The sequence below is a fragment of the Salmo salar genome, chromosome ssa08, assembly GCF_905237065.1.
Source record: "Salmo salar chromosome ssa08, Ssal_v3.1, whole genome shotgun sequence".
In the NCBI taxonomy this organism is placed as follows: domain Eukaryota; kingdom Metazoa; phylum Chordata; class Actinopteri; order Salmoniformes; family Salmonidae; genus Salmo; species Salmo salar.
In genome coordinates, this window is record NC_059449.1 from 22,453,513 (window position 1) to 22,478,972 (window position 25,460).

At 45.7% G+C, this 25,460-nt stretch overlaps 1 protein-coding gene, 1 long non-coding RNA gene and 2 pseudogenes across 2 annotated transcripts; all 4 read right to left on the bottom strand.

Annotated features, from left to right (window-relative positions):
• Positions 1-1,032: 1,032 nt before the first annotated feature.
• LOC123744177 (solute carrier family 43 member 3-like) lies at positions 1,033-7,468 on the bottom strand (annotated as a pseudogene).
• Positions 7,469-9,109: 1,641 nt separating this feature from the next.
• LOC123744224 (uncharacterized) lies at positions 9,110-10,237 on the bottom strand. The gene is made up of 2 exons (XR_006770811.1): positions 9,800-10,237; positions 9,110-9,208 (listed from the first exon to the last, which is right to left on the bottom strand). It is a non-coding gene; the product is annotated as an uncharacterized lncRNA (long non-coding RNA).
• Positions 10,238-10,481: 244 nt separating this feature from the next.
• Positions 10,482-13,150, bottom strand: LOC123744218 (uncharacterized). Its single transcript, XM_045723009.1, has 4 exons — positions 12,673-13,150; positions 12,478-12,581; positions 12,096-12,201; positions 10,482-11,638 (listed from the first exon to the last, which is right to left on the bottom strand). Exons 1-4 carry the CDS (start codon positions 12,956-12,958, stop codon positions 10,953-10,955), a joined length of 1,182 nt encoding a protein of 393 aa, XP_045578965.1. The 5' UTR covers positions 12,959-13,150; the 3' UTR covers positions 10,482-10,952.
• Positions 13,151-13,448: 298 nt separating this feature from the next.
• LOC106610517 (solute carrier family 43 member 3-like) lies at positions 13,449-23,493 on the bottom strand (annotated as a pseudogene).
• Between the last annotated feature and the right edge of the window lie 1,967 nt (positions 23,494-25,460).

Consider the following 25,460-nt stretch of genomic DNA (forward strand, 5'->3'; position numbering starts at 1 on the left):
ACTTCTTCATTGTGATCCTCGTTCTGCTGTAACTGTCTGTGTCTCCGATCCGTCTCTCCTGCGTCACAGATGTGGTTATCCAGTTGGGTTTCAGACCTGTAAAACTAACCCGACACAGGTTGGCACCTGAACCAAAGGCGGTTGTTTGGATTTGACCTGTCCTAGTCTTCGCCTCCAATCCAGATCAGTTCAACTTTGACCGGGGGGGATGGACCGGTTCGACTGCCGTGCTCAACATTAAGGTGTCTTTCCTTGGTGAACACCCGCAGGCACATGGAACACTTTCGTGGCGCGTCTTCCTGAACAGGCTCTGCAAAGTAGGTACGGCAGTGGAGGGTGGAGGCGGTCGGGACAGACGTAGGGCGTGTCCTCCCGAGTGGAGCTTCAGGTGATGGGGGTGTCTTGTTGCAGTCCTCACAGGTGATGGGGGTGTTGTTGCAGTCCTCACAGGTGATGGGGTGTCTTTGTTGCCCAATCCTCACAGGTGATGGGGGGTGTCTTGTTTGCAGTCCTCACCTTGCAGGTGATGGGGGTGTCTTTGTTTGCAATCCTCACAGGTGATGGGGGTGTCTTGTTGCAGTCCCACAGGTGATGGGGTGTCTTGTTGCAGTCCTCACAGGTGATGGGGGTGTCTTGGTTCAGTCCTCACAGGTGATGGGGGGTGTCTTGTTGCAAGTCCTCCCACAGGTGATGGGGGTGTCTTGAAGGTCTTGTTCTAGTCCTTACAGGGCGTGGTCACAGTCCTCCATGTGGTGGACCAAATACAGGGGAACAATGTTAGTTTTTTTAGGGTCCCATTTAGCGTTAACAATTCTCAATGGCAGTCCTTTTATACGGTAATATTTTAATTTAAAAAAACAACCATTCTCAAAGCAGATCTCTAGTATACCTTTTGTAGTATTCGAGAAGAGTAATTACAGGAGTCTGCATCTCTCCTACACTTCCCCAAACCACTTATGAACATGTTTCCTACCTCATGTATACTGACAGCAAAACCAGGGACCAGTCTGTTAAACTTTACTGACCTTGTGGTTATGCAGAATCCTGGCTGTCCTGAAGGCGTTGGGGACACTTCTCCACAGGAAGGGCCTTGTCACCAGCTGGACTCAGATCATGCACTGTTCTGAAGTTCTTCTCACACTGGGTACACGGGGCGAGGTTGCTCACTCAGGTGGGCACAGGGCATGCGCCTTCATCACATGGCCGAAATTACGCCAACGTCCTCTTCTCGCCAGTACGGGCACGGAAAATGGCTGCTCTCACGTGTGCGGCGACCGCCGTGGGCGTTGGAGAAGTATTTTTGCCTCGAGTGCGAGCACATGTAGGCTTGGGCCTGTCCTCTTGGTGGGTGAGCATGTGTTGCTTGCGTCCGTTGGAACGGAAGAGAAGGTGCGCGGGCAGGCAGAGGCCTCCCCCTTGGTGTAGTTTTGTTAGATTCCCTTCGGCCAAATAAAAAACAGAATGTTAGGTTGGCACTCAGAGTAGCTAGTTCCAAAGAAACTCACTCTTGCCACAAGCTGAAAGCTTACGTTTTGCTACGTCACCCCAGTACCTACCTGTCTGTGGAAGGTCTTTGTTACAGTCGGAGCAGGAGTAAGGCTTCTCTCCAGTGTGGTTACGTGCAGGCATCATCTCCTGTCCTGAACATATGGCCACAGGCTGCATGTGTGGAGGGGTGTGGTGGAAGCTTGATCCCTGCCACAGTATGACGGATCTGGGTCTGCTTTGGTATCACTGTGTTCTACATGTGACCTGTTGTTGTTGAAGTAAGGCAAAGCGTCAACATTAGCAACTAACTTGAACCGATTTTTATCTCCTGACTTGTTTATGGGCTACATTTCATAAATTAACCCCAAACTTGACTCAAATGACCTCTACTGTGTGTTGATTGCAATCAATTATACAGCAGTAAGCTGCTCACACATATTGGGACAATAATTTGTATGTTATATTGATTCAGTGTGTGTGCTGGAATGAACTACCTGTGTCTGTGCCATCGTTGTCGAAACCGACATCTTCATTTTCAGCTTTTTCCGCCGCTAACTGGAGTACTCTGCTCTCTCCGTTCTCGTTACTGGACCTTTCACGGTAAGAATAACGTCGGCGACCTGACTTTTCGACAGCTTGGCTCTCCGCGGCATAACGTTTTTTGCAGAGGAACCCTACAGATGAGCCAACGCACTTCCGATGGCAAATAAACCGGCTTCCTCTGTTGACAATTGAGTTGTTATTTCTGGGTTGTGTAAAACTAGATCACGTCAGACGATTACTTCATCTACCGTTCGTCTCGGAATAATATTGTAGTTAAACGTGGTTTCCTTCATTTCTAAAGCTTTGTGAAACTCAGGATATTAAAAATGTACCTCGGCAGTTTCAACTCTGCCTACACGAGACACAAACCTTTTTATACCAATCTTTATCAGGCTAAATTGATATGTGACGTCGCCAACTGGTTTGTTTTGGTCTGCGTGACTCAATTTGACCGGAAACCAGTTTTGTTTTCAATACAACTTCCGGCGTGACGTACTCTGCCATGACCTATTACGCTTAAATCAGGAGCACAATAATGGATAATCATTTTATTGACAACTATCCAACAAAACATACTGATGGAATATGTGGGATTACTTAAAACATAAGTAGAAAAAAAAGCTTTTTATTATTATACATATTCCCTTTAAACAATTAGAAAATAAGACAATTCCTGTTTCCCTTGGCTCCAGGACCCTCATGTAATGTCCCCCTACATTTTGGCCTCCCAGCCAATGTGATGGCAGCACTGCCGGCCATATCCTCCCTCTGATTGGTCAGTTTCCTGCAGTGGTAGAAGATGTTGATTGGATGGATGAAGGCCCGGCAAAAGTGAGGAGATCGAGAGCGATGTTCACCTGAGGAGGAAAGACGGACCAAAGCCAGCCCTTTTGAGAGAGCAGCCTTAACTCTTACATGTCTGCAAAGTAGGCCAACTGCAAGTTACAAGGTTTATTATGTTACTGAGCTGTGAGGTTCAACAAAGACATTTCAACTATCTACTTTTTGGCAAGTACAGTACATCTACTAATCTCCGTCACCTGCCCGGCTCTGTCACGATAGAAACTTTGAGCCTGGGGAGGTTAGTCATCTAGTGGAAAGGTATGTTCGGCTGACCCCTCACATAGAAGGGGTCTCCACCTAGAGCTCCTTTGACCAGGGCGAAACAGGGGTACTGCAGCAGTGACACCACGGCAGACAGAGAAGACATCACCAAACCACACGGAAGCTTCCCAAAGTGGACCCCAAGGAAAACTTGGTGAGAGAGGGCAGGGAGAGAAAAGAAAGGAGAGCCAGAAGCATCAACTGAGTGAAGCAAATGAGTAGCACTCAGTCACTTCGCTGCTGTAAACTTTAGTCTTTGAACTGTATTTTCACATTTTAAAAATGTCCAAGTCTATTTATTTTTTTGAGTCCCTTGTTCCTTCTATAATCGACCTTTTATTTCCTTCCTGTCAGATCTCACTATTAATCTGCCACTCTGCCCCCAATATCTGTCTCTTTTATCCCTCTTTCACTCACGCGATGCTGACGAAGGGCTGCGTTAAGCCTCCAGAGAGGAAGGAGCGGTTGAGGACCTGCAGGATGAAGGTGAGGTACTGGAGAGGGAGGAGAGGAGAGGAGCGCAGATGGAGAAAGAGGCACTGGAGGGAGGTGAGGAAGAGGGGAGAGAGAGGAGGCGCAGGTCTGCCTCCTTATCTGTTTCTCCTATAGAGGGAGGAGGTGAGAGAAAGGTTGGGTGAGGATGGGCATCGATGGGACACACACACACCAGAAACATGGCCATGCTCATTAGGCATGAAATAGGATTAAAACATATATATTCTGACTGAACACAGAAGGTAGGCCTACTACCTTAACAAATAAGGATACCCATTTTTGTCTTTAATTGTTTAACATTTTGCTACTTTGGCCCTCTATTGAACACCATCCTGTTGTTACTAAGCTAGAGCCATGTCACTCACCTGGAGCCAGAGGCTTCCCCTTGTGTCTGTCCATGATGAGGCCGTTCCAGGGAGCACAGAGGACCCCACACAGCTGAGTGAAAGGCAAAGGCATTGGTGTAACTGACTCACTGAAAGAGAGAGAGAGAGAGAAGGGGAGAGAGAGTATTTAGATTCATTCAGTGATCCTATGCTTTGGTGTGTGTGCATGCGTGTGGTTTCACCCAGGGCTGCAGTCGTTTGTCTGCCAGCCGGTTGAGCATAGGGTTCCGTGTTCCGATGAAGAGGTAGTGTCTCAGCTGCATGACAGACAGCCGCCACCAGATGCCACAGAAGAACTCCGACTGCACAAGCTCCTGAAACTGGCCACTGAGAGTGTGTGTGTGTGTGTGTGTGTGTTGTGTGTAGAGAGCGAGCGAGAGAGAGGAAAAACATTTGAGTCAACAAAATGCACTTCCATTCCCCCAGCCAGATTAAAGATTGTAGTTGGCCAACGACACCTTTCCCGGAGTCTTCCGACTGCTGCCCATCATCAGGCTGTAGGGGCATGTCATCGGTCTCAGCTAGCCCCTCCCCTCGGTGTCCTCCCGTCTCCTGTCGTCTTCTCAGACTCCTGGACGTTGTAGCTGTTGGACTTTCCAGGGCTTACGCTGTTGAAAAGGAGGCATCAGGGTATCATCAAATATGTTTCTATCATTGAGACAAACCTAACAAATCAATACCTTTTGTTAAATGCCAAACAAAAATAATTATTTAATGATTTAATTTCGTTTTTGCATTTATCTATGAATCATGTACCGGGACTTTTTTCCTGCCCAAGTAATCTGACAAGGAAACACTCCATGGTCTGGAAAACCCCCAGGCGAGTTTAGTTCTCTCAGGTGACAACTACAACCCCCATACGCTACTATGGAATGATGTATCATAGGGCCTGGTCAGATTAATACTGTCGTATGTGTGGGAGTTGTAGTTCTGACCCGTGGGTGCCCTCGGGAGTGGGTGGTGGTGTGGGTGGGAGTTGGATGTTCAAATTCTCACCCATAGGTGAAGCCCCTCGGGAGTGGGTAGGGGAATGTGGGTGTTGGGCATGAGGAAGAAAACGTCCTGAGGAGGTGGATGACACTGCAGACGGAGAGAATGAGGAAGGAGGAGCGGAGGGAGACCCCTCCTTCATGCATCACCTGAGACGGAGGGAAAGACGCACGGGAGGGGAGGGGAGAGATGGATAAGCAGAGCCACCAATGGATAGCTATTAGAATGACCATGACTACATATAATACAAATAATAATCAATATATGGGATATCTACAATATATACAAATATAATCATTATATGGGATATATCTACAATATATAATCAAATTCATCTGTTTTATACACTTGGCCTTTTAAGGCAGTTATCTAGTAACCTGACAAGCAGAACATTTTCTCTCAGAGGCCTCTGTCCTGTAGGCTACAGTATGTGTGTAGTTCTGTGATACCTTGATGATGAGGAAGACAGCGGAGGAAGAGTCGAAGGCTCCATTATAGAGAGTGATGATGGTGGAACGATGGGAGCCAAACAAGTTCCCAACCTATAGTAGCGAACAACAGTTCAACAAGTGTGGACATTCGTCCAAGAAGAATACATCCATCCATATAGTACACAGTAGAAATACAGTATCCATATAGTACACAGTATAAATACAGTATCCATATAGTACACAGTATAAATACAGTATCCATTTGGTATACAGTAGAAATACAGTATCCATTTAGTATACTGTATCCATATAGTACACAGTAGAAATACAGTATCCATTTAGTATACAGTAGAAATATAGTATCCATATAGTACACAGTAGAAATACAGTATCCATATAGTACACAATAGATATACAGTATCCATTTAGTATACAGTATAAATACAGTTATACAGTATAAATACAGTATCCATATAGTATACAGTAGAAATACAGTATCCATATAGTATACAGTAGAAATACAGTATTTACTGAATAAATATCAGTTTTATGTGTCAGACAAAATAGTGTGACACCCTGTTTACACAGATGTAATGAATACTGTTTGTACTGTCTGGAACTGTGTTGAACTGAGGAGTCATGGGCATGCTGCTGTACCTGTATGTTTGTGATGAGGGAACAATATACCTCCCACTGCGATGAAGGACAGGGCTGGGAACAGCACATGGACAGAGCTATTAGAGAGAGGGAGAGAGACACAGAGACAGCATAGGCCAAGTTCAATCTCTACTCATCCAACATCCTACACTAGGAATGTGCTCTTCCTAATGCTTTTGCAGGGTCCCCGTCCCCAGTCCACCTGGTCGTACTGCTGCTCCAGTTTCTGCTGGTCTGCCTAACGTGCTACCTTATCCTGGACCTGCTGTTTCAACCTCTCTCTGAACCTCTGAATGCTCGGCTATGAAAAGCCAACTGACATTTACTCCTGAGGTGCTGACCTGTTGCACCCTCTAGACACTGTGATTATTATTTGATCCTGCTGGTCATCTATGAACGTTCGAACATCTTGAAGAACGATCTGGCCTTAATGGCCATGTACTCTTCTAATTTCCACCGGGAACAGCCAGAGCCTGGTTCCTCTCTAGGTTTCTTCCTAGGTTCCTGCCTTTCTAGGGAGTTTTTCCTAGCCACCGTGCTTCTACATCTGCATTGCTTGCTGTTCGGGGTTTTTAGGCTGGGTTTCCTTACAAGCCCTTTGTGACATCTGCTGATGTAAATAGGGCTTTATAAATACATTTGATTGATTGTCTTTGTTCATTTATCAAATACACAAATATCAAGAGCTGTTCTGATTGAATAACAGCCGTTCTACTGTAGAGTCTATGTATACCTGAACTGGAGAAGGCAACCATCAGTGTACCAGTGGTGTAGAGACATCTGAGGGAAACACAGAGCAGATAGATAAAGAGGTGCCACACAGTGGGTTACGGTCTGTTAAACTTTAGTCGGTGACACATTTCTCAGTGGGTCAGAAGACAACCTCAATAAACCTGTAGAACTTAGATTAAAATATGCATACACATTCTACAAAAACAATGACTGAGTAAACCAGGAATGGACCCTCACCTTCCCACCCCCTTTTGACTCAGTGACACTCTCTCTCTCTCTCTCTCTCTCTCTCTCTCTCTCTCTCTCTCTCTCTCTCTCTCTCTCTCTCTCTCTCTCTCTCTCTCTCTCTCTCTCTTCTCTCATCTAGGCATAAACGTACTAAAGAATTGTAATTAATTGACTATGTGTAAATAGACTCTGCGGATGTCCTGGAAATACTGGTCAGAGGTCAGGACCTAGTTATATTCTTTAAATGTTGACATTGTAAGAATTATTTGCAATGGATATGCCATATATCACATTGTATATGGGTATATCACCATCCTTACCTGACCAGGGCAGGAAAAATTCTGGGCCTTAGCAATGAAGCCTGGATTTCTGTAGTTGAAAAAAGACTCACATTCCCAGAAGCCTCGTTGCCATGGTGCCGAGCGGTCGAAGATGAATCCGTTGGGGAAGCGTGAGGAAGTTGTTCATAAAGGAGGTGATGATGAAGACAAGGGAGAACTGTTCAACCTGTCCACTACAGTCTGAGAGAGAGAGATGGAGGGATGGGGAGAGAGAGAGAGAGAGAGAGAGAGAGAGAGAGAGAGAGAGAGAGATGGAGGGATGGGAGAGAGATTAGGGATGATGAAGACAAGGGAGAACTGTTCAACCTGTCCACTACAGTCTGAGAGAGAGAGATGGAGGGATGGGGAGAGAGAGAGAGAGAGAGAGAGAGAGAGATGGAGGGATTGGGAGAGAGAGAGAGAGAGAGAGAGAGGAGGGGATGGGGAAGAGAGATTAGGGATGATGAAGACAAGGAGAACTGTTCAACCTGTCCACTACAGTCAGAGAGAGAGATGGAGGGATGAGGAGAGAGAGCGGGGGAGAGAGAGAGGGGAGGGGGGATGGGGCAGAGAGAGAGATGAATACAGAAAGAGGAAACAGAGAGAGATAGAGAGGGGGAGAAAGATAGAAGTAGAGATCCAGGTCCTTCAGTTTTCTAGTATGAACTCCTCAGATGTGCTTCATATTCTATTCCAATCTATACTATTCTATTCTATGTCATATTGAACTGAATAGCATTGAACTACTCACCTGTTTCCACTGTATTGTTGGGTCCAGTAGTCAGATTGACACAGAGGTCAGTGAAGTATTCGTCTGTCTTCGGGACGAAGACCAGCGATGCCCAGCCGAAGACCACGCCCGCGAAACACAGACACTCCACCAGTCCTGTGGCCAGGGTCAGCCTGTAGCGCAACCCCACCCCTCCCCCTCGCATCCCAGCATCCTCGCTGATTAACGGACTGACTGCCTGACTGGCTGACTAGCTACCTGCCTGGCTGACTGAGTACTTGCTCTGACTGGCTTGCTGGCTGACCGACCGATAGCTACCTACCTGGCTGACTGACTCCCTGCTCTGACTCTGGCTGGCTGCCTGTTTAACTGTCACTCAAAGGACTGTTCTTGTTGTCTTATTAATGTGAGGTTAATGGGTGACTGTATTCAAAGAGACCCCTTTTCCTAACCTCTGACTTTTCTATACGCCCTCCCTCACTCTTTCTTTCCCTCGCTCTTTCTCTCCCTCGCTCTCTCCCTCTTTCCTATATCCCTCTTGATACTTGCTTTGAGTGTTTGAGAGCGACTGGCTGAAAAGTATCTGTATCACTAGAAAGAAGTGCTGGGTGGGAGAGATAAGGTGTGGCATTCCAATTCAAACTGCACTTATCAGAAAATATACTGGTTAACTCCCCTTCTTTTCAATCAATGGCTGTTAGAGATAACACGTTTTATGACAGGGTTCAAACACCTAAGACTTGAAGTGGTAGTGGTGGCCATAGTAGAAATAATAGCAGTAGCATTTGAGTTCATAGCACACCAACATGAGTTGTCATAATAGTAGGCCTAGTGGTTAAACCCAGGAGGAGTGTGGACGTTTCTCAACCTGCAGTGGAAACTGATGAATGATTGCTCAAATAGCCCCTCTGTCTGCAGATGTGTTTCTCTTCCTCTTTCTTTCTAACTTCCTCTCCTTTCAGCCCTTCCTTTTGTTCTACTTTGTGTTTATTTCCCTCTCTTTTCTTCAGTGTGTAACTCATGACTTTTGTTCATTCCTTTGTTGCCATTTCATAAATGATCCTGTCATCTGCTTTGAGAGAGAGGCTATTGTTCATCTTCCCCCTAAAATATACAAGTGAAGAGGCATCACAACACGTGTCAGGTGTAATAATGCAGTAACAATTAATAATCATACATAGTGCCCATCAAACACTTTAAGGATAAATCATTATAATACAAGGTCGGAAATCGGAATAATACAGCCTAGGGACTATGGCTACGGTCTAATGCGTAATAAATCCGCTAATGGTATGAGAATGCGTACTGAGCTGTTGCCTACATTGCAGTGCGGAAGACTACAACAGATACAGTACACTCGCCCTATAACGGTAATCCACATTAGATTAGCTACAGACTAATCTGCCATGCGGTCATTGCATTACTGTGTTTTCTTTGCGCGCAATCTGTAGTATGGTGCCAAAACGCCTCAAAATAGACAGTAAAATAGTTCGGTTATAGCGGGACGTTGGCCAGTGTACGACACCGTGCTGTCATAAAACAATAAAAACATGTATGGCTATGGTAGAGCAACTTTTATGACAATATTTACACTGGCCACAGTCCAACCATGCAGCAATAATCATAAATCGTACGCTATGAAAACTATGCCATAGCCTATACATTCAGATATTAGCCTATATACCAGCCACTCACCTTGTTTAATGATCCCACTTAGTTTAATGTCGATCCTCTTGTTGATTTGTGGTGGAACGCTAAACAGAGACTACGCGCAGGCGCCGCGATGTGCCTGTCCATTCGCGGTCTGTCTTTCCACCCGCACGCGACGCAAACGTTGGCCAGGCATTGGGGACTAGGCTAAATGGCCATGTTGGAACCATGGTCATGGACCAAAATATATCTGAGTGGTGAGTTGTCTCCAGTTGCTTATATCTAATTATAAACTGGGTGGTAGAGCCCTGAGTGCTAATGGTATATCATACCCCATGGTATATCAGATATATACCAGGGGTATGACAAAACATTTGTTTTTCCTGCTATAATTACACTTGTAACCAGTTTATAATAGCAATAAGGCACCTCGGGGGTTTGTAGTATATGACCAATATACCACGGCTAAGGGCTGTGTCCAGACACTCCATGTTGTGTTGTGCTTAAGAACAGCCCTTAGCCTTGGCCATATACCACACCCCCTCAGGCCTTATTACTTAAATATATACTCTAAAAGTAGGCCTAGCTACTGACAGCTGTGTGGGATTTCTGATGATAATGTAATTAATTGTAAAATGGAAATACAAACTTGGAATATGATTTGACAGCAATAATAAAATACATCTTCTGGAATGAAAAAGTAACTTGACCAATGAAAGCAGCCATCTCAACCATCAGCATTTTACTCAGAAACTGCCTAGCAACACAGCAGGCGACAATAAAGGCCAATCCACAGAACAGATGTCTACTGTATGTATTGAACTCTTGAATTTATGTGGAATCACCCTTTTTAAAACTGGTCCAAGTCTTTCCACATAAAACTTTAGATCATATGTAAAACAAGAAGTCAATTACGTCACACACACACATCAATTACGTCACACACACACACACACACACACACACACACACACACACACACACACACACACACAGGGCACTTCCATCACGTGTGTGTCTTCATGTGAGCTCGGAGGTGTGCGCCATGGGAGAAGTGGCGTCCACATAGTGCGCAGGCGAAGGGTCGGACCCCGTGTGCAGCAGTTCATGCCTCCTCAGGTGACTGGGTCTGATGAAGCTCCGCCCACACACGGAGCAGTGATGCGTCCTCTCTCTCGTGTGGTTGAGGGCATGCCGCTTAAGGCAGCTGATGTAGGGGAAACCCCTTCCCACAATGTTTGCAGACGAACCTCCCCTCCTTCTCTTTACTGAGGGGAGCTCGAGTTCTGACAGTCCCACCATTTCCTCTTTGGTCTCCATGGTGACCAGGCATGACGGTGACGGAGTGTTTCCCCGGGAACGATGCGTAATCGTCTGTGGTCGTTGTCGAGGAGGAAGTGTGTTCTTGTAGTTGGTTTTCTGACGAGTAGGTGAAAAATAGACCAGAGGTGTCTGTGTAGCCACCGTACCCCAGGTTCAGTGCTGCATACTCGGGGTACGTTTGGCCCAGATCCCCCTGGTCGACCTCCAGGCCTGGTTCTCCTCCCGGTAGTGGGTTGAGGTCTGGACATGGGCTCTCTGGCTCCCTCTTGAGGCGGATCTCCTCCACTACTACAGGCTGGTCCAGGTCCAGGCAGTGAGAGCTGCTACTGAGGTCATGTTCCAGAGTTCCATGTTCCAGTTCTAAGTGTTCTATAGTTCTATATTCCAGTTCTAGGTGTTCCATAGTTCTATGTTCCACTTCTAAGTTGTGTTCCATAGAGTCAGTGAGTTCATCTCTACCCCCTGGTGTGGTACTCTGGAACCCCCAGTCCTCCTCAAAACGGCTCTGATCAGTGGGATGCGGTTGCCGGGCGACCAGTGAAGTGGTGGAATGCTCAGGAGCTTACATGCAGGAGAGGGGACAACACAGAATAGAGAACAGAAGGCAATGTCATCATCATCATCATCACTATCACCACCACCACCACCACCATCATGTAATATTGCATTTTGCTGGCTGGATATTTGAACTTAGCCTCCCTCCCTTCATTTAAGTTCTTTCCTTCTCTCTCAGTAGCCAGGTTTCCATACCATATCACATGACTCCAAAGTTTACCTCGATAATGACGGTTATAATATCAATATTTGCGCATAGAGGCGTTTCAATCTCCATTTCTCGCATAATTCATTTTACAGACAAAACGGTCCCACCGTGTCGAATGAACAAATGATCTGTTGGCATTTAGAAAATTGTACCGAAACTTCCTGTTTCTATCACAGCTGTCGTGATAAAAAAAATGTTCGGTATGACTTTCCTTGTATAAAAACTGTGGATGGAAACGTGGTTTGTCTCTCTCACCGTTCATCCTCAGTTCATTTGGAGCACCACATTCCCCTGGGCCGTCCTCCTCCAGTCTCTCTTGTTTGATGGTAACTGGTTCAGCCGTCCTGTCTGTTACAGTGGTCTGTGAACGGACAGACGGGACATACGGTGATAGTGTGATCAATGCATTGTTAATGGGAGGCGAATTACATATACACTTACTTGTACGTATGCCTGTGAAATGCATTAATACTTTTATCCTATACTTATCCTATTCTAGCCTATTATAGAGAATGTTTTATCAGTCCTTATTATTATACCATATAATTCAGCTGAAAATAATATCAATGCCATGCCAACGATTAACTATTTTACTGCTGATAAAACAAAAAAGTGTAATGTGTAGCGGTTACACTACCTCGTCCGTCCTTAGTCCTACCCGCGCCGCGGGTCCATTACTCCACCCGCTGCTGCATCCCTGCTGCGTAAAGACTCGGTCGGGCTTTTGTTCTCTGTTGGTTTCTGCATGGAAAGAGAAGGGGCCACATTACTTAATTTTCGACTGTCGATTTAAAAGCACCAAGCATTTAAAATGAAATATATAAACACGTACGGGGCGTGTGGTGCGGTAGGGAACCCCCGTTCCAAAGTCTCTCGCGCAGCACAGTGCCAACTCCGTCCCCGACGTGTTCAATCGTAGATGTCCTTTTCCGGTGCCGGTTTTCAACTACTTTCAGCTTTTTCATCAGGATTTCGTTATCGTGTTTTTTCCGTGACAGTTCCCCTCGTAAAAACGCGGAGTACTCGTCCACTAGTTTGGTTATCTCCGCCATGGCGGCGGTGGATAGAGCTTCCATGATGGACGACAACTGCGTCTGAAACATTACGGTCTCCGACATTCTAGCTAGAATAGCCTAGCTAGCTAGATATTGATAATGGCAATCTTTAAAGGGAAAAATTACGATGTTGATTTTTAATATGTTTAAACACTGTGGCCTGTAAGTGGACACTTGGTTGGGTAGTTTAAACCCCAGATCATAGCGGTTTACAAATCCCTGTTCCTGTGTCTACAATAATAACAATGCAACATGACGTGATGACGTCTCATTCAATTTACCGTAAGTACATGAGAGAGTTGCATAACCATTTGGGGGCGCATGCTGAGAACTGCTCTACAGGCTGGCCTATAAATAAATAAGTTAAATACAATTTAAAAATATATATATTTTATTTTAATTTTTTTTAATTGTATTTATTCAACTAGGCAAGTCAGTTAAGAACAAATTCTTATTTACAATGACGGCCTACCCCGGGCAAACCCTCCCCTAACCCAGAGGACGCTGGGTCAATTGTGCATCGCCCTATGGGACTCCCGATCACGGCCGGTTGTGATACAGCCCGGGATCAAACCAGGGTCTGTAGTGACGCCTCTAGCACTGAGATGCAGTGCCTTAGACCGCTGCGCCACTTGGGAGCCACATATATAACCCATTGTGATTGATATTTTGACCATTCAAACTTATCAATTAAACTATACTTTGGACTTTGTTGTTTCACAGTTTAGTTGTATTCTTTATTACAATCAGACAGGTTAACACACACATTACAGTAGGTCTTCACTTTGGCACTGTCCTTCTTTGCCCTGCCTTGAACAGTCAGTGGCATTGTCCATGATGCAGTGTCAATTGTCCTGGATGCATTCCAACTGTCTAAAGATGCTTTCTCTCCTCGTCTCCTCTCCTTCACCTACATCGAACAAGTGGCACCTGTCTGTGCCCCAATGCACCCTATTCCCTAATATAGTGCACTACTTTTAACCAGGTCCCATCAAAAGTAGTGCCTTATGTAGAGGATAGGGCACTATTTGGGACACAGTCCCTGTTTTCCACCTGTCCAATTTTATCAGATCAATGTTATCAAAGGAAAGGAGACAAGGAGAGGAAGCGACTTTAGACTATTGAGACGCACCACTGCTGTTGTTGGTTTGTCGTCACATCCCTACCAGCCTGTTCCACGTGACCTTTGACCCTGAGTTTGTCACTTCCTGTTTGGCCCTAGCCCTCCTCTGATTGGCTAGAGAGTGGCAGTGGAGGTGGACGTGGAGGGGGTGGATGAAGGTGAGGAGGGTGAGGAAGGTCAGACCCACGTTCACCTGGAGGAGAGGAGAGGTGGGAAGAAGAACGCAAAGATTGAGCCCCCCTTATGCAGAGCCTGTGGTCTGTTTCCCAAACATCCTCTCCAGTACTCCAGCCATTCTACTTACTTAATGTATTACAGTTCTAGCACATCTGATTCCATCAATCTAGTCATCACCAAGCCCCTCACTAGTCGAAACAGTTGTGCTAGTTCTGGAATACACCAAATACGTAGAACAACAGCCGTTACCCGATGAGAGGCTTGGTAAACACTCAAAGGTATATAAGTTCATTACACAGGTATGAGGCCCTTACTGTTTTCTGTAGGATAAAGAAGTTGACTGGCTGACTCACATAGACAGGGTCTCCATGCAGGAACTCTCTGATGAGGTGTAGAACAGGGAACTGGAGCAGCAGAACCACAGCTGACAGAGATGTTATCAGACCAGACAACTTACCAAAATGGCAGCCGGGAAACCTGGTGGGAAGAGGAGAGGAAGAGAAGAAGAAGAAGAAGAAGAAGAAGAAGACAGACGGATTAAACAAATGGATGACTAGTGGAGTTTTCTTTTAGTGAATTGAATTTATTTTGGGTAACAGACATACTGCACAATGTGGACCCAGAGGATATCACTTGAAAGTATTAATTAAAATGCTTATTTCCAAAGTGGTCCTCGATGGTAAAAACAATAGTAGTAATAGTGGTAGAGGTAGGGTTAAATGGGGGGGGGCTTTAGGATAGGAGACAAAACACACACAGTATGAACGTACGCGATGGTGAGGAAGGCTTGGTGTCCACCATAGATGAAGGCACTGTTGAGGACCTGCAGGATGAAGGTGAGGTACTGGAGAGGAAGGAGAGGAGAGGAGAAGCAGACGTAGAAGAGGAGGCACTGGAGGGAGAGAGAGGAGGAGCGCAGGTCGGCTTCTTGCTTCGTCTCTCCTTTCGGGAGAGAAAGAGGGGGAGAGAGAAGCGAGAGTGTGTCAAAGAGAGGTGGAAGAGAGAGTGAGAGAGAATGAGGGAGGTGAGAGGTAGGGAGGGAGGTAGGAGAGGGAGGGTGGGGGAGGGAGGTGAGGGAGGGGAAAGACAGAAAGAGGTAGGTGAGGATGAAAGGTTGATTGAAATACTTACGACTTTCATTTTTCAACTGCTTGTTGCTTGGGTCTACTGTGTTTAAATAAAGTTCACCTTTAACTACAGCTGTACGCTTTTCCAGGACTTATTCACCATCTAAATCAATAAATTAATCAACCAATCAACAGTTATCACAATGTGCAACTGCAGATCCACAGCCAGCAGTCAGGCCAGACTACTTCACAAAATGGCCACCTAACGATACCTAATTAAGCAATAATGCCGAGGGGTTTGAGATATATGTCCAATATACCACGGCTAAGGGCTGTTCTTATACACGTGGCAACGCGGAGTGCCTGGATACAGCTCTTAGCTGTGGTATATTGGCCATATACCACAAACCTGAGGTGCCTTATTGCTGTTATAAACTGGTTACCAACGTTATTAGAGTAGTAAAAATACATGTTTTGTCATACCCATAGAATACGGTCCGATATACCACGGCTGTCAGCCAATCAGCATTCAGGGCTCGAACCACCCAGTTTATAATATAATGTATATAATGTATGTAAACTTTGTTTAAACTTCGTTGTCTGTATTCTGTCTCTAAATGTTGTCTATCACTAGCAGCACCATATCACCAGGTAACATTGTGAATATGTGTAAATGTACTTGGTTAATAAAGGTGATTCTGATTCTAATGCCCACACCGTCACCTGCCCTTAACGTCTATGATGTCACCCACCTGGAGCCAGAGGCTTCCCCTTGTGTCTGTCCATGATGAGGCCGTTCCAGGGACCACAGAGGACCCCACACAGCTGGGTGAAGGCAAAGGCATTGGTGTACTGACTCACTGAAAGAGAGAGAGAGAGAGAGAGAGAGGGGGAGAAAGAGAGAGAAGGGGGGGAGAAAGAGAGAGAGACAAGGTGGGTGTAGAGATAGAGAACAAGAGACAGACGGAGGAAGAGAGAGAGATAGAGAGAAAAGACAGCATTGATAACCTTCTCTAAATTAGAGAAGTAGTCTACACAGGCAGAAAAATAGTTGTATTTGTGTTTTTTTGGTAGTTTTTACCCAGGGTCTGGTCTCTGTTGGCCAGCCGGTTGAGCATGGGGTTCACCGTGGCGATGAACAGGAAGTGACAGAACTGCATGACAGCCACCCAGACCAGGTGCCACAGGAAGAACCAGGACAGGACACAACTCCTAAAACTGGCCACTGAGAGAGAGAGAGAGAGAGAGAGAGAAGGAATGGGGTGAAGGACAGAGAGAGGGAGAGACAGGAAGGGAGGAGGACAGAGATTGGGTGTTGATTGGGGCAATAGTCTATGATGCTTGTGTGGATGTATGAGGTGTCTGTGAGTGAATGACAATGCTCACTTGCTCAGTGCTTTTTTAACTTTTACAATATGTAGGACTATTTCATGCCAATTAAGCCCTTTATATTTAATTGAATTGACTGGGATGACCAGGTTTCTTACCTCTCTCAGGCTGATCGGGTCTGGAAGGTACTGCTTTGTCCTGCAACTGCAGCGGGGCACTCTCGGCCTTCTGTAACACTGCATTCTTCTGATATTTTGCATTCACATCTCCTTGTCTCTCTCCTCCTCCCTCCTTTTCTCCTCTCTCCCCCCTCTCTTCCAACGCCGACCACCGCAGCTCACCCTGTCACAAAGAGCTGAGGCAGAGTCACCGCTTTAAAATCATGGCGATGACAGTCCTGTTTGGCTTCCACAGTGGTCGGTCACCATGGTGACTGTTAGTCTAGTTGTATGGTGTGGTGATGCATCGTGGGAGTCATAGTTCTTCTGACCCGTAAGCGTATCTGTCGGGGAGTGGGTAGGGGATGTGGGTCTTGGGCATGAGGAAGAACGTCCGGAAGACGTGGATGACGCTGCAGACGGAGAGAACGAGGAAGGAGGAGTGGAAAGAGACCCCTCTTTCATACAAAAACTTCAGCGAGAGAGAGAGAGAGAGAGAGAGAGAGAGAGAGAGAGAGGTTATATACAGCATGTATGAATCTTTACTTTCCCGCTTTTGATTATCAGTGATTACTTCAATCATTAGTGTTTTCGTCTGAGCTAAGTTTGCATCTGTCACAATGGACTAAAGCAGTCAATCAAAGGACAGATTAAGGAGAAGCAAATCATTAATGACCGTTTAGATTCATGTTTCATCTAGAGATGCTACATTTGAGTTGTAGTCCCTTCTGAAAACAGCTGGTGCTGACTGTGCAACAGTTCAAACACTCAGGAAATCTGTCCCACATTGAGGAATATTCAGGAAGTCAGAAGGTTTTAAACAGTTCAAACCCTCATTAAATCTGTCCCACATCAAGGAATATTCAGGAAGTCAGGAGGTTTTCAACAGTATAAACCCTCAGTAAACCTGTCCCACACTGAGGAATATTCAGGAAGTCAGGTTTTCAACAGTTCAAACCCTCAGTAAACCTGTCCCACATTGAGGAATTTTCAGGAAGTCAGGAGGTTTTCAACAATATAAACCCTCAGTAAACCTGTCCCACACTGAGGAATAGTCATAATGATAGTCATAAGGAAGATGCTGTGTTACCTTGACGATGAGGAAGACAGCGGCGGAGGAGTCGAAGGCCCCGGCATAGACTGATATGACCGTGGAACGGTGGCTGTCGAACAGGTTCCCCACCTGAAGAAGACAGAGGTACAGAGATGACCACTAGTTGACCACTAGTTGACCATTGGTTGACCAAATGCATGTCACAACATAGAAATGACAGACTGTGGCTTTGAAAGAGACCAACCTGAGCGTTGGTTGTGTAGAACAACATTCCAGATGTGATCAGGCACGAGATGGCAGGAAACAGCAACGCTGACTGCTCTGTGTGTGTGAGGGAGAGGTGGGGGGGGACAAAGCACAAATTCCTCTATAAAAATACAAAACGTCAATTAATGACCAAAGGTCTAGACACGCTAACCGACATTTCAATATGTTATAAAAATACCTGGACTGGAGACAGTTATCAACAAGGTCCCCGTGGTGTATAGACATCTAGAAAAGAAGACGCAGGCAGGGAGGGAGGGTGGTAGGGGCGAGGGAGGGTATGAGCATAGGTAGTTTTGTGATGGTTTGGTGTCATGATAACATTGATTTAGAGATACAGTGCTTTCGGATAGTATTCAGACCCCTTGACTTTATCCACACAGCCTTATTCTAAAAATATATAGTTTTTTTAATCCTCAGAAATCTACACACAATACCCCATAATGATTAAGTGAAAACAGGTTTTAGGATTTTTTTTTTAAATACCCTTTTTACATAAGTATTCAGACCCTTTTCTACGAGACTCGTAATTGAGATCAGGTGCATCCTGTTTCCATTGATCATCCTTAAGATGTTTCTACAACTTGATTACAGTCCACCTGTGGTAAATTCAATTGACTGGACATGATTTGGAAAGGCACACACCTGTCAATATAAGGTCCCACAGTTGACAGCGCATGTCAGAGCAAAAACCAAGCCATGATGTCGAAGGAATTGTCCGTAGAGCTCCGAGACAGGATTGTGTCAAGGCACAGATCTGTGGAAGGGTACAAAACAATTCTGCAGCATTAAAGTCCCCAAGAACACATTGGCCTCCTTCATTCTTAAATAGAAGAAGTTTGGAACCACCAAGACTCTTCCAAGAGTTGGACGCCTGGCCAAACTGAGTAATCGGGGGAGAAGGGCCTTGGTCAGGGAGGTAACCAAGAACCCAATGGTCACTCTGACAGAGCTCTATAGTTCCTCTGTGGAGATGGGAGAATCTTCCAGTAGGACAACCATCTCTGCAGCACTCCACCAATCAGGCCTTTACGGTAGAGTGGCCAGACGGAAACCACTCCTCAGTAAAAGGCACATGACAGCCCGCTTGGAGTTTGCGAAAAGGCACCTAAAGACTCTCAGACCATGAGAATCAAAATGTTGGCCTGAATGCCAAGCGTCATGTCTGGACGAAACCTGGCACCATCCCTACAGTGAAGCATGGTGGTGGCAGCATCATGCCGTGGGGATGTTTTTCAGCGGCAGGGACTGGGAGACTAGTCAGGATCGAGGGAAACCTGAACGGAGGAAAGTACAGAGAGATCCTTGATGAAAACCTGCTCCAGAGTGCTCATGACCTCAGACTGGAGCGAAGGTTCACCTTGCAACAGGACAATGACCCTAAGCACACAGCCAAGACAACGCAGGAGTGGCTTTGGGACAAGTCTAAATCTTGTGAAGTGGCCCAGACATTAATCTGATCGAAAATGTCTGAAGAGACCTGAAAAAAAGCTATGCAGCAACGCTCCACATCCAAGCTGACAGGGCTTGAGAGGATCTGCAGAGAAGAATGGGAGAAACTCCCCAAATACAGGTGTGCAAAGCTTGTAGCGACATACCCAAGAAGACTCAATGCTGTAATCGCTGCCAAAGGTGCTTCACCAAAGTACTGAGTAAAAGTTCTGATATCAGTTTTTTATTTTGAATAAATTAGCAAAAATGTCTAAAAACCTGTTTTTGCTTTGTCATTATGGGGATTGTGTGTAGATTGATGAGGGGGAAAAACAATGTAATCAATTTTTGGAGAAAGGCTGTAACGTAACAAAATGTGGAAAATACCATCACCGTTGTCATCATTGTCAGCTGAAAAATCTATAAACACACTGTCTGCATCTGAAATGACACCCGGTAATGGGAAATTATTGGAGTAATTATTTTATTGTATTTAATTTACTGTTGATATGATATTTTTGTCAGATGTTACTATGGAATACTGAAGTATAATTACAAGCATTTCATAAGTGTCAAAGGCTTTTATTGACAATTACATGAAGTTGATGCAAAGAGTCAATATTTGCAGTGTTGGCCCTTCTTTTTCAAGACCTCTGCAATCCGCCCTGGCATGCTGTCAATTAACTTCTGAGACACATCCTGACTGATGGCAGCCCATTCTTGCATAATCAATGCTTGGAGTTTGTCAGAATTTGTGGGGTTTTGTTTGTTCACCTGCCTCTTGAGGATTGACCACAAGTTCTCAATGGGATTAAGGTCTGGGGAGTGGACCCAAAATATCGATGTTTTGTTCCCCGAGCCACTTAGTTATCAGTTTTGCCTTATGGCAAGGTGCTCCATCATGCTGGAAAAGGCATTGTTCGTCACCAAACTGTTCCTGGATGGTTGGGAGAAGTTGCTCTCGGAGGATGTGTTGGTACCATTTATTCATGGCTGTGTTCTTAGGAAAAATTGTGAGTGAGCCCACTCCCTTGGCTGAGAAGCAACCCCACACATGAATGGTCTCAGGATGCTTTACTGTTGACATGACACAGGACTGATGGTAGCGCTCACCTTGTCTTCTCCAGACAAGCTTTTTTCCGGATGCCCCAAACAATCGGAAAGGGGATTCATCAGAGAAAATGACTTTACCCCAGTCCTCAGCAGTCCAATCCCTGTACCTTTTGCAGAATATCAGTCTGTCCCTGATGTTTTTCCTGGAGAGAAGTGGCTTCTTTGCTGCCCTTCTTGACACCAGGCCATCCTCCAAAAGTCTTTGCCTCACTGTGCATGCAGATGCACTCACACCTGCCTGCTGCCATTCCCGAGCAAGCTCTGTACTGGTGGTGCCCCGATCCCGCAGCTGAATCAACTTTAGGAGACGGTCCTGGCGCTTGCTGGACTTTCTTGGGCGCCCTGAAGCCTTCTTCACAACAATTGAACCGCTCTCCTTGAAGTTCTTGATGATCTGATAAATGGTTGATTTAGGTGCAATCTTACTGGCAGCAATATCTTTGCCTGTGAAGCCCTTTTTGTGCAAAGCAATGATGACGGCACGTGTTTCCTTGCAGTTAACCATGATTGACAGAGGAAGAACAATGATTCCAAGCACCAGCCTCCTTTTGAAGCTTCCAGTCTGTTATTCGAACTCAATCAGCATGACAGAGTGATCTCCAGCCTTGTCGTCATCAACACTCACACCTGTGTTAACGAGAGAATCACTGACATGATGTCAGCTGGTCCTTTTGTGGCAGGGCTGAAATGCAGTGGAAATGTTTTTGGGGGATTCAGTTCATTTGCATGGCAAAGAGGGACTTTGCAATTAATTGCAATTCCTCTGATCACTCTTTATAACATTCTGGAGTATATGCAAATTGCCATCATACAAACTGAGGCAGCAGACTTTGTGAAAATGTATATTTGTGTCATTCTCAAAACTTTTGGCCACGACTGTATAATTATCAGTTGGAACTAGGTACTGACCCACTGGACAAAAACTGGTTGAATCAATGTTGTTTCCACATCATTTCAAGCCAAAAAAATCTATGTAATTGACGTTGAATCAACGTGGAAAATGAATTGTATTTGCAAAGTCATCAACGTAAGGGTATTTCATATGTTTTACTTAAATCCAATGATTTCCACTGATTTAGCGTTGAATTCACGTCAGTTGACAACTCAACCAAATATAAATCAAAACTAGACGTTGAACTGACGTCTGTGCCCAGTGGGGACGTTCCAACCTTTGACCTGTTTAACTGCCAGTATAAATGTCTGCTGGTGTTGAATGTGGTTCAAGTTTGACGCCAGACACAATGTGTCTCTGTGACACTCTGATTCTGTAGCAGCTGATGATGAGAATTCCTACAAGCCTCTCAGGCTGGTGTTTCCAGAATCTTCGGTGATGTGTGATTAACATTAGAAATGTTCTCTGTTTCTGTTCTGGAGGTGTTCTCCCTGAATTCTTGTAATAAACCGGATAGATTTTTGATAGATTTTTATCAATGACTGCTCTCCTTTAGGTTCACCTGGAAATTCCTTTCACACCCTGTCCCAGTGCACTACTTTAGACCGGGTCTCATACCGTAGGGCTCTGGTCAACAGTAGTACACTATAGAGAATAGGGTGCTATTTCAGACAAAGCCATTGTTGCAAAGACGACACTCACCAGTTAGTTGACTCACAAAAATAAATGATGGGTATCAATATATATTTTTTAACAATTATAAAACATTCTCACGTGGCCAGGAGCCTGGTCACCATGGTGCCGAAGCGGTCGAACAGGAAGCCCAGAGGGAAACGCAGGAAGTTCATGGAGAAGGAGGCGACGGTGAAGACCAGAGAGAACTGTTCATCCTGGCCACTACAGTCTGAGAGAGAGAGAATGGAGGGATGGGGAGAAAGATTAGGGATGATGAAGACCAGAGAGAACTGTTCATCCAGGCCACTACAGTCAGAGAGAGAGATGGAGGGATGGGGAGAGAGAGAGAGAGAGAGATGGAGGGATGGGGGAGAGAGAGAACTGTTCATCCTGTCTCCTGTCTACTACATTTTGAGACAGAGAGAGAGACAGATGGAGGGCTGGGATGGGAGAGAGGGCGAGAAGGAAAGATGGATGGAGAGACCAGAGAGAACTGCTCATCCTGTCTACTGGTGTCTCAGAGAGACAGGAGGGATGGGGGAGAGAGCTTTTGTGAGCTTCAGTCGCTTTTGTGTGTGTGTGAGAAAGAGCTTGTGTGTGTGTGTGTGTGTGTGTGTGAGAGAGAAAGTGTGTGTGCAAGCTCACGACTCACCTGACTGTATGATTTTATCACGGGGATGCTCCCCTGTCAACGTGATAATGTCACCGGGGTCAGTGGCGTTGGCAGTGATGTCACAGAGGTCACTGAAGTAGCCGTCGTTCTTAAGGATGAACACCAGCGACGCCCAGCCGTACGCTATCCCCGAGAAACACAGGTTTTCAACGAATCCCGAGGCCACCGTCAAACTGTGGCGCAGCTTGGCCCCGCCGCCACATCCCAGCATGCTCTCTGCTGCCACTTCCGCTTACTTCCTGCTTCACTTTCAACTTTTGTGTTGCTGGTCAGAGGGGTGGTGGTGAAGCTCAGCAGTAGTGGTGGGTCCCTCAATTTCTGACCACACCATCGGTGCCCCCGTTCAGCCCCAGGGGTATTTTTTGGAAAGTAAGACGAGATGAGGCGGGACTAGCGCCAAAACATGAAGTACTAAAAGAAATGAGGGCAGTGAACCCCCCTGTAGCTAGTTTACTTCACACTTCACTGTGTTGATCTGCATTGACTAGAATTAGTAGACCATGAACACAAACTAGTAGAACTTGAATAGAACTACTGACAGCCTGTTAGAGAATACAGGTGAGTCTGTCATGTTTACTACAGCTGTGTCCCAAACGGCACACTATTCCCTATATAGTGCACTACCTTTGACCAGCCCTGGCCCTGGTAGTGCACTACAGTAAATAGGGAATAGGGTTCCATTAGGAACTCAGCAGGATTAAAAAAGCCAGTTTTAACCTTAACCTTTCTTTCATTACATCTGGCACTATAACACTAGGTTCTCACACACAGTACACACAGTACACACAGTACACACACAGAGAGGGCACTGCTCCTGAAACTCTGTTACATAGTATTGCTATGTAACAGCAAATACACTGTTAACCCAGATACACTGGGCACAAGAGAAAACGTACTCACAAGATGCATACTATGCACACACACACACACACACACACACACACACACACACACACACACACACACACACACACACCACTCTCTACCTGTAGAAGGGCCAACAGTGGAAGCCTCTGTCGTCTTCTCTCTCAGAACACACTGTTCGTCGTAGTTCTCTGGTCTCTATAGTACCACATAGTTCTCTCTGTCTGCTCACTGGTTCAACTCATCTGACTTGCTCAGACTTATCAAACTGGCTCACCGGTTTTAACTGGTTCACTGGTTCTAACTGGCTCACTGGTTCTAACTGGCTCCTGTTCTTCACTGGTTTTCGCAACTGGCTCACTTCATGGTTCTAACTGGCTCACTGGTTTTAACTGGCTCACTGGTTCTAACTGGCTCACTGGTTCTAACTGGCTCACTGGTTCTAACTGGCTCACTGGTTCTAACTGGCTCACTGGTTCTAACTGGCTCACTGGTTCTAACTGGCTCACTGGTTCTAACTGGTTCACTGGTTCTAACTGGCTCACTGGTTCTAACTGGCTCACTGGTTCTAACTGGATCACTGGTTTAAATTGCACCGATTGAAGCCAGGTTTCCAAAGTCCATGTTGTCGGCTGGAGAGAACGCCTCAGCATGTTCCATGTTGGCTGGTGTCCCAGACGGCAGTTTTATGCAGAGTCACTGACTGAGGTTGTGTCCTGGTTGTGCAGGCTGACACAGGAAAAGCCTGACGCTTTATCAGACACATTACTGGCAGTGGCTGGAAAGAGGGGGGCGGGGGCTTTAGTGTGTCAATCATCCTCTACTTAGGCTCTCATTAGTTCATTGGATTGCTTGCCTTGGCTCCTCCCAGTGGTGTGTCTGTCTGTGGCTGTAGGTCCTTATCCTCAAAGATCCTGCTCTCAGACACACATACAGTTCCTCTGTCTGCCTTCACAACAGTCCAACCAGACCAGAGGAGTGTTGTGAGCTGTGACAAGGTCAGAGGTCGTCTCGTCTGCTAGCCGCTGTCAGAACTAACAGCTAACAGGTTAACGTTACAAAGGTTTACGTTAGTTTTAGTTCTGTTTGTTTTCCCTCTAGCTCTGGTCCATAACATCTGTTTGTTTACCTCTAGCTCTGGTCCATAACATCTGTTTGTTTACCTCTAGCTCTGGTCCATAGCATCTGTTTGTTTACCTCTAGCTCTGGTCCATAGCATCTGTTTGTTTTCCCTCTAGCTCTGGTCCATAACATCTGTTTGTTTACCTCTAGCTCTGGTCCATAACATCTGTTTGTTTACCTCTAGCTCTGGTCCATAGCATCTGTTTGTTTACCCTCTAGCTCTGGTCCATAGCATCTGTTTGTTTACCTCTAGCTCTGGTCCATAGCATCTGTTTGTTTACCTCTAGCTCTGGTCCATAGCATCTGTTTGTTTACCCTCTAGCTCTGGTCCATAGCATCTGTTTGTTTACCTCTAGCTCTGGTCCATAGCATCTGTTTGTTTACCCTCTAGCTCTGGTCCATAGCATCTGTTTGTTTACCTCTAGCTCTGGTCCATAGCATCTGTTTGTTTACCCTCTAGCTCTGGTCCATAGCATCTGTTTGTTTACCTCTAGCTCTGGTCCATAACATCTGTTTGTTTACCCTTTAGCTCTGGTCCATAACATCTGTTTGTTTACCCTCTAGCTCTGGGGCCTGTTGCACAAAAGTAGAATTAAGACATCCGGGATAAATGACTCAGCTGA

Coding starts and splice junctions, on each gene's coding strand:
- LOC123744218 (XM_045723009.1), bottom strand. CDS start 12,958: ATGTCGGAGACCGTAATGTTTCAGACGCAGTTGTCGTCCATCATGGAA. Junction 12,202..12,477: donor TAGGACTAAGGACGGACGAG/GTAGTGTAACCG, acceptor GTCCGTTCACAG/ACCACTGTAACAGACAGGAC. Junction 11,639..12,095: donor AAATGAACTGAGGATGAACG/GTGAGAGAGACA, acceptor CCTGCATGTAAG/CTCCTGAGCATTCCACCACT.